The 10,000-nt window shown below is 21.6% G+C and overlaps 2 protein-coding genes and 1 pseudogene across 2 annotated transcripts in view, besides 1 other annotated feature; 2 read left to right on the plus strand and 1 right to left on the minus strand.

The window, feature by feature from the left end:
* PF3D7_1301700 (CX3CL1-binding protein 2) overlaps positions 1 to 521 on the plus strand; it is a gene marked incomplete at both ends in the record, with an annotated part of 974 nt that extends 453 nt beyond the window's left edge. The window contains one exon of the mRNA XM_001349824.1: positions 1 to 521. This exon is cut by the window's left edge and continues 148 nt beyond it. Within this exon, the coding sequence (XP_001349860.1) occupies positions 1 to 521 (521 nt within the window).
* A 2,320-nt stretch (positions 522 to 2,841) lies between these two features.
* PF3D7_1301800 lies at positions 2,842 to 9,471 on the plus strand (annotated as a pseudogene).
* Positions 2,842 to 9,471: a sequence feature (surface-associated interspersed protein 13.1 (SURFIN 13.1), pseudogene).
* A 223-nt stretch (positions 9,472 to 9,694) lies between these two features.
* The window catches only part of PF3D7_1301900 (Plasmodium exported protein, unknown function), a gene marked incomplete at both ends in the record, with an annotated part of 574 nt that continues 268 nt past the window's right edge, over positions 9,695 to 10,000 (minus strand). Inside the window, one exon of the mRNA XM_001349827.1 lies at positions 9,695 to 9,976. Within this exon, the coding sequence (XP_001349863.1) occupies positions 9,695 to 9,976 (282 nt within the window). The remainder of the gene's footprint in view (positions 9,977 to 10,000) is intronic.

The raw sequence follows: 10,000 nt of genomic DNA on the forward strand, positions 1-10,000 counted from the left end.
ATATTCACCAAAACAAAAATACCTTCAAAAAATTAAAAAATAATGAAAAAAAAAAAGAAATATTGGAGGAAAAAATGAAAGATTTTGTAAAATTGTACGTAAATAAATCATCTGGTGAATGTCAACGTTACAGATTACAACAACACCTTAAAAATTATTCATCCAGTAACGAATACAAAAAATTTATGAATAAGTTTGTTAAATTTTTAAAAGTTCACAACGATCTCAATGCACTCAAATCACAATTACATTTCAATAATGTTAGAGCAGCTACCATTATTTTCATAGCAGGATTCTTATCAATCTTTGCTATCTTATTAACTATTTCAGCAGTAGCTGCAACATCTAAATTCACTAATAATATGCTTGCTATTGCAGGAGTTGGTGCTCTTGGTTCAGCATTATCATTACCTGGTATGGCATTATTATTTGTCCCAGCTATGTTATATGTATTAAATAGAAAAAATGAAATAACAAATCATTATAGTGAAAGAATCATTAAACAAGTTTCTAATTTTTAATAATATACAGCATATAAATAAATATATATATATATATAAATATATATATAAATAAATGTATGTATGTATGTATTTATGTATCTCGCTTTTTTTTATTTTTTTTTATTTTTCTTACATTATTATTAACATTTTTATTTATTTATTTATTTATTTATTTATGTTTATGTAAATTTTTATTCATTAATGTAAAATGTTATTCTCCAAAAAAAAGTAAATTTATATTTCATTATGATTAAATATAACGTTTTATTATTTTTCAATTTCTTCATTATTTTTCATTCTTTTTATTTTTATAATATATTTTTTTTTTTCCTATTAAACTTTAATAAGTTGAAGAGTAATATATATTTAAATAAATTCCCATAAATATTCATTACAAATAAGATATACATATATATATATATATATATATATGTATATAAAATATTCAATAATGCCTAAATAAGCATAAAAAAAAAAAAAAGTCTATTTTAATAACAATACAATAAATATTCTAAAAAAATATTTAGTAAACTTTTACTTTTTTATTAAATATACTTTCATCATATATATAATATATATAGTATTTTAATTATTTTTTTATAAATAATATGTTTCTTTATTGCATGTACCTTTTTCATAGATAATTTTTATATAATATTCTTAAAAAATATACTACCAAAAAAAAAAATATATATACATGTGTCATTTTAAAATAAATTAAAAAATAAAGTATATTAGAGTAATTATTATAAATTAATTTTTATTTTAATAAATATAAAACATTTATATAATGAAAAAATAGATTATAAGTATATAATTTTATTTTTTCTTCGTTTTTTTTTTTTTTTTTTGGGGGTGGGGAGGAGTAATGTACAAATTAACATATTATGAATATATAATTTTTTTTTTTAGTATTTTTATTGGAATATAAAAAATATATTTCTTTATTTTTCTTTTAGAATTAATTATTTATTATCATATATTTATATTTTCTTTTTTTATTATTATTAATTTTAATCATTGAATTCTAAAAATTTACCTATCAATATTATCAAATATGGTTGTAATATTAAGCATATTTTTATTAGAACATAGCAATAATAACATAAAAAACTATTTATTTATTATTCCTTATGAATAAAAATTATTTATAGAAGCAATAATATATATATATATATATATATATGTACATATTATTAATAATATATAAATGAAACCACAATCAAATATATTTCGTCTAAAAAGTACACAACAATAAAAAGTACCAGAAAACATATATATAATCTTTTTCCTTTTTCTACATGTATATTATATGTCCTTTTTTAGAAAATATACTTTTTTCTTAAATTAAAAAATTCTATTATATTAAACCTTCATAAAAATATAATATTAGATAAATTTATATATAATATAAAATTCTAAAAAAAAATAAACATAAATTTATATATATTACAAATGGAGTACTAAAAATATTCTATATATTATTATATATTAATTTAAAAAATAAATAAAAAAAATAAACTAATAAATAAAAAAAAAGAAAAAAAAAAAAAATTCTAATTATAAAGAAAAAAAAAAAAAAATTATTATGAAAAATAAGTGAAAAAATTATTCTTTAAAAATTGTATTTTACATAATTCTACATAATTATCCTATTATCTTAAATAATAATTAATTAATAGGGTAGAAATATAAATATAAATATATATTTATTTATTTATTTATTTATTTATTTAATTTTTAATCTATTTAATAATGTAAAAATTATTTTTTATGAAATTACTCTGAACTTTCAATATATAACCCTCATTATCTTGTAATAACAAATATCTATTCTATACAATCTTATAATTTGCTACCATTTTCCAATTCTATATATATTTATTTAATATTATATATATTATTTTTTTTATAATATTTTTATTATATCATGAGAATAAAAAAAAAAAAAAATTAATATTTATATTATTATATATTTCTAATTTTTTTTCTTTTTTTTATTGTTAATTATGAAGACAACCAAATATCTTTATATATATTATTATTATTATTATTATTGATGTTCCATATGATAACATATTTAAGATATCAATTTAAACTAAATTGTATTTCTTTTTCTTTTTTTTTTCTATTTATTTATTTTTTTGTTCAATATTTAAAGAAATGATAATAATTCATTTTTTCTTTAATTTAATATAACTCCAAAAATCCGAAGCCTTCTATTTTGTATATATATATATATATATGTATACACGTGTTTATATATATTATCATATAAATATAAATTCTATAAATTATTAAATTTCAAAAATTATAAATATAAAAACTTATATTAATAATGGCATCATATATAAAATTAAATATACCATTAAAACCTAAGAAACCCAAAACTCGTGAATATTATAAATACTCGCAAAAGTTATTGGAAGGTCTTATGGAATATATTGTGAAGCTGTCTCAATATGAATCTGAAAATGAATGTAAAAATATCTGCAGAAATATGAATTATTGGATAGAAGATATGAAAGATGAATTTTCAGAAAAAATTCTGCCATATTTTTTTTTTAAAGAAGATGAACAAGTATGGGATAAATATATTGAAAATGAACAGTTAGTTAAACTAGATCCAATTATAGGACATGTTTGTAAGCGAAAACCAATCCCATATATTAAAATGGTCAGAAATATAAGAAAAAAATTAGAACAATTGTGTGATCAAAAAGAAGAAATATATAAAGAGTTTGAAAACTCAAAACTAACAAATAAGGAAAAATGTAAATTATTCAACGAATGGAAAAATCAAGAACTGAATGAATTAAGACGTATTACAGGATGGTATAAATATGCAACTAAAGATAAATATATTGAAGCTTTCTCAATTAATGATAAATGTAGTTTAGCTACTTTATTTAATATTGATTTCAATTGTCAAAATAATATTCGTAGAAAAAAAAAAAAAAAAAAAAAAAAACCAAGAATTAAAAGTCAGCCTCCAAAAAAATCAGCTGATGGAGATAACGAAGATGATGAAGATAATGAAGATGATGAAGATGACGAAGATGGTGAAGATGTAAATCATGAAGGTGATGATATAAATTCAAAGGTAGGTAAATTTCCAAATCAAGATAGAAAAGAAGATCCAACTGACAGAGAAAAAACTGATGTTAATGAAGGCCAAAATGGAAAACGTTTAACACAAGAAAAAACCCTAAAACAAATTCCTTCGACATCACCAAATAATTTAGAACAAAAATTACAACAAACACATATTTCTTCTTCCCAACAAAAACATTTAATAAAAACTACTCCTACTTCAGATTCAACTACAACTTCATCAAGCTCTTCTGTTCCTCTTACAAAACAATCCCCTCATTCTTCAGTTCCTGCATTATCTAGTACACAATCAACTACATATAATACTACAGATAGTGCTACTCCACCCTTTGCAAAACCACATCCACCTTCTTTATCTGAAAAAGAAAATAAGAGAGAAAACGAAAAGAGAAACTCAGATAAAGAATTTTCTCAATCATATGAGGAAAAAGCAAAAAACAAATCAAAAGATGAATTAAAATCTCCAACACCCAATGAAGAAAAAAAGTTACAAGTGAATGTCACTAAATCTAAGAATCAAGGAACTTCAGAAAACAAATCACCCGAAGTGACAACATCTCCTATTCCTATACTATCAAGTAGGATTCAACAGGAAAAAGAAAAACTTGGAACTCGTGGAGATAAATCTAAGGGATCTAAAATTATATCACCATATAATGCATCATATTATCTTGGAAACGTACTTAATATAATTGAAGATTTTTTATTAACTTTATATTCGGACCATAATACACAAAAAATATTAAACGATCCTACTGATTCAAAAAATAATAATATTAATAACTCAAATAGTCAAGATGAAATATTAAAGAATACACAAATAGAAAAGACGCAGAAATCAATCATTATAAGTGGTTCTCCTAATGATGAAACTCATAAAAATAAACAAGAGGATAGAACAAAACATAATGGACAAAATAATGTGCAACAATTATATGACAGTAAACCACATGAAGAACCAATTGAACTTCCTTTAGATCCAATAGAAAGAGCCACTTTTATTGTTCCTCCTCAACGGAAAACTAAAAAATTAGATCCTTCAATATTTGGAAGAAAAAAAATACAAATAACACCTCCTATTATAGGTGTTCCTCCTTCAATATTAGAGAAATATCCTCACATACTAGAAAAATACAAAGGATTTTCTAAATCTATACAAGAGGAAGAATGGGTTGAAGGAAATAATGATGCCTTACCCGTAAGAAAACGTGACGTAATAGAAAATGAATTAGTAATCCAAACTATTCCATACGATGTAAGACATATTATACCTGAAAATAATGATAACGGAAAACAAAAATTTCAAAATAAATTAAATGAATATAGCTTAAGAACATATGATATTCCAAAGAATATTAATTTACACCTTAAACCAAATGAGTATTTGGGAAATGAATTTCCTAAAATTATAAATAATTATGATTATCAATTAGACCATTCAAAAAAATATATACCAAAATATATTGATTTAGACAATCAACCAAACGAAATAAGTGAACCAAAACATAATCCTAAGAATATTGATATACTTGGTAAAAAGTTCAATTATCCTATCCCTTTTAATAAATTGAATAATATTGATAAAAATTCAAAATTCACAATTACAAAAAATGATTATTCATTATATTCTAATAATCAGGATATTATTGTCGAAATACCTAAATTAACAAATACCATTCCTAAGATTTTAACAATTCCAGAACAAAAAATAACACCCAATTATACTAAAATGGATATTGATATTCCTCATGAAAATTATGAGTATAGCTTTTTTAGAAAACCTAATAAAATTGAAAAAAATACTGATTTCGAAATTACAAAGAACACATCACTAAATACTAATAAAGAAGATATTATTGTGGAAATACCAAAAATACCATATAATATTCCTAAACCCTCAATATATCAACAAAAAAAACAACAACCAAATTATACTAAAAAAATTGTTGATATTCCCCTTGAATCTCCCAGGAATAATTTCTTAAAAAAATTTCATAAAATTGATAAAATTTCTGATTTTTCAGTTTCAAAAAATCCTTTATTAGATTCTACTGATAATGAAAATATTACTAAAACATCTAATAGACAAATAAATAATCCCTATGTTTTAACATTTCCACAAACAGAAAATATATTAACGTATAGTGATAAAATTAGTGGTATTCCAAATGATATTATTCATAATCCTTTGTTTTCTCAAATCTTTCAAAAACCAGACACACAACATAATATTAGAAATCCAAAAACGCTTTCATTTGATTTTGATACTAACAATATTAATTTAGAAAATACTGATATTACAGAACCTCTATCTGATAAAGTACAAATTCCAAAAGTACAAATTGATTTTGAAACACAACCCACAATAATAAAACAAGATGGACCTCAAGAAGATGAAACACCCTTTTGTTTTAAAGATTCTACACATTCTGAAACAAGACCATGTACGCTTGAAGAATCTTTAAAACACAAAGATGTTGTTTATACGACAAATAACGGTCAATTACATGAAAAACAAGTTATAAGTAGTAAACCTTCTTTATTATATAATTTCAATACAAATACAAAATCAGACATGTTGATATCAACTCCAAGTACTTTACCTAAACAACTAAAAATTAATCGACATACATATGATAATGGAGGGAACGTTCTTAATAAAGACATTCATAAAGAACCATATATATATGAAATGCTCGATTTAACTTCACAATATTCATCTGAAGGTATTGGTTCTTCCACATCTCAAGGACAACACATCCAAAAAAGTAATTTTGCTCAAGGTACTTCTATTGAAGCACATTCATATAAGGTATCTCCCCAAATATTGAGAACAGAACAAAATATATACGGAGGAACACATCAAAATTCACAGTCATTATCTTCTATGAGAACAAAAGCAAATACATTATTCCATAGTAAAAGTTTAGATCTATCATCTAGAAATCATGGTTATGCCGATGCAAAAACTTTTTTTCCAAAAAGTCAAAATTTCTTACATAATGGATTACAACAAGATATGTTCCAATTACCTTTTCTTAGCCCGTATTCTCAAAGACCTCTTAACATTCAAAACCATACACCAGAAATAACAATAAAAAATTCAAGTGGATCGATATTTAATGGAAATATTATACGTAATGGAACTACTGGATCAAAGATGGTTAATATGATGATCCAGATTGCTACCCTATTTATGGGTGCATTTATGATAATGGCCGTTTTTTATAAGGTAATATAACATATATATATATATATATGTGTTTATATATTTATCCTAATAATATTCTCATTAATATTACACCTGCATTTTTTTTTTTTTTTTTTTTATTTTTTTATTTTTTTATTTTTTCATTATTCTTAACAGCGTAATATTTTCATTTTTGGAGCAAAAAAAAAGAAAAAGAAAAAAAACGCACTATCATATTTAGACGAAACAACATATGTTCCTGTATCAGAAGAAACCTACACGGAATCCATTTCTTATGAATTACTAGAAAATTATGAAGATTTGGAAGAAAATAATTATGATGAAAATAATGTGGACTACATTTATCCTGAAGAAGAATTAATTTCAAGTAATACACGTGAAATAATAAAAGAGAATCAATATACACAAGAGGAAGATAATATAATAAAAGATGAAGAAAAACATTCAACGCTAATAGAACAAAAAAAGGCGAAATGGAAATCATTAATAGAATTACATCTTACAATATTAGAAGAATATAAGATGGAAGAATGGGATATTCACAAAGGGGACTTTTTAGAAATATGTGTACAGGAATTTAACAATATACAAGATTTTCAAGAGGAAAAAAAAGAATTAGAAAATGAAACAAATAAACATATATTATATAATGATGATGATATTGAAAGACAAAATTTGCTATGGCATATTTATATAGAAAATAATAGATATATATCTGATCAATGGAAAAACAAAAAATGGTTTCAGCATATTAAAACAGAGTTACAGAATGAAATGCATAAATTCATAAAATTATATAAAGAAGATAAACAACAACAAGAACAAAAAAAAAAAAATATAAATATTACAAAGATGAGTATTATAAATCCTTTAATGGAAAGACAAAAAGATATATGGAGAAAATGGATTAAAAAACAAAATTTCATAATATATAATTATATAAATGAAGAATGGTTTAAGCAAGTGTTAAAATTATATAAACAACATTATAATGTATCAAAAGATAACCTAAAAAACAATAAAATATACATAATTAGAATTTTAACAGGAATATTTATAATCGTATTAGAAGAATATATGAAAGACGAATGTACAGTAGCTAAAAAAGCATTCCTAGATAGAGGATTAGAAAAAATGAACAAACGAGATAATTTAGATATTAACACACACATAACAGACATAATAAATTCTATTAAAAAAAATATATATATAAGCAATAAAGAAGAAAATAATATTAAATATAAAAAAGAAAAGTGGTACATAGAAATGAAGGAAGATTGGGTTAGAAACGAATACAAATATTTATCTTCCATAAAAAATCAAAATATATTTGAAAACGATCTTATTTTAAGAGAAAATAAATCTTTAATAGATATACAAAAAGATATTTCAAGGAAACATTGGGATGATCTTCAAATAAAATGGATAGGTGAAGATAATGAAAATGATTGCCTAAAAATAGATGAAACAAACTTCTTTGATAAGAAAAAAGGCAATTATAAAAAACCAAAAGATAAAAAGAAAAATATACAAACAAAAAAGGAAAACTAAACGTATAATAACAAATTAGAAAAACAAATTTATGTTGAAGAATCCTTTAATAATATGGATGATGTGAAACTTCATAAAATGAAAACTGTTATTGAAATACATATGGAATTATTGGATGAATCCAAAAGAGAAGATTGGGAATTAAATCGAAAACAATTTCTTGAAATATGTATAGAACAATTTTCCTATATATTAGAGACAGAAAAAAAAAATATTATAAAATTAAATAAGTTACAATTAAATATCGATAACGAAGATATAATGAACCATATGACTGAAAAACAACATATGTTTATTCAAAAAATGATGGAAAGAAATAAATTTTTATTAGAAATGTGGAAAAGAAAAGAATGGTTCCATAAATTAAAAGAAAATTGGAAATTTCAAGAAAAATATTATAACATAACACAAATACAAAGTAATAATGTGGAAAATTTCAAAACTGAAATAAAAAATATTATTTTGGAAAAGCAAAAAATTATATGGAAAAAATGGGTTGCTAAAAATGTTATGCATATAGAAGAATCAAATAATGAAAGTCTCTTGAAAGATTTTATAACACATAATGAAAATATTTATTTTCAAGATAAAAAAACTATAAATAATATAAAAAATCAAAATAATAATATAAATGAAAACAGTTTAAAGAAATATACAGAAAAAAAATTACTTACAATGATATGGATTAATATTCATATGCTGGTTTTAGACGAATTGAAAAAAGAAGAAATTCAAGAAAGTAAAATTATTTTGTTGGACAAACTTATTGATCGTTTGAAAAATAAAAATGATACAAAAACAAATCAACCTATAATACATATAATTCAGGAAAAGAAAGAAAATATATTGCAATATAAAATAAATCACATAAATATATATCAAGGAGAAAATGAAAATATTAATTTTAAATGGATAAATGAGGAATATAAAAATTGCAATATATTACCAGAAGAAATTGATACATATGATATGACTGTAAAAAATCCTATTTTAGATATTCAAACAGATATTTTGTTAAAAAATTGGGAAAATATGCAGATAAGATGGATAGATGATAACAACGAAAATGATTGGTTAAAAATTAGCTCATAGAAAAAAAAAAAAAAAGAAAATTCATATTTTTAATATATATATTATATATACATATATTTTTTATGCTATAATAACAATATTATAAATATAATAATTATAATTTATGTTTGATAATAGAAAAGAACTAAAACATTTATTATAGTTTACAAGTTGTTTCATATTGAAATATACATATAAATAAATATATTATATATATATATATATATATATTTATTTATTTACATTAGGTTTTATTTAATTTTCCCTTTCTAAAATAATGATTGTTAACATTCTTGTACATTTTTCTTTTTACTTCGTTGTCTAATTTATTCCTATAATGCCTTATAATTTCTTTAATCTTTTCTTTTTCATCATTTTTTTTATCTTCTTCACTAAGTAATATTATTTTTACATGAGGTTTTTTAGTATCTCGAAGATCCTCAATTTCGTTTAGTGCTCTATAACTTCTGGTACTTGGTATGTACTGCACCTTGTATTTCTTTTTATATACCTCATAAAAATTATACTATAATATTATTTAAATATTGCA

The sequence above is a fragment of the Plasmodium falciparum genome, assembly GCF_000002765.6.
Source record: "Plasmodium falciparum 3D7 genome assembly, chromosome: 13".
In the NCBI taxonomy this organism is placed as follows: Eukaryota; Apicomplexa; class Aconoidasida; order Haemosporida; family Plasmodiidae; genus Plasmodium; species Plasmodium falciparum.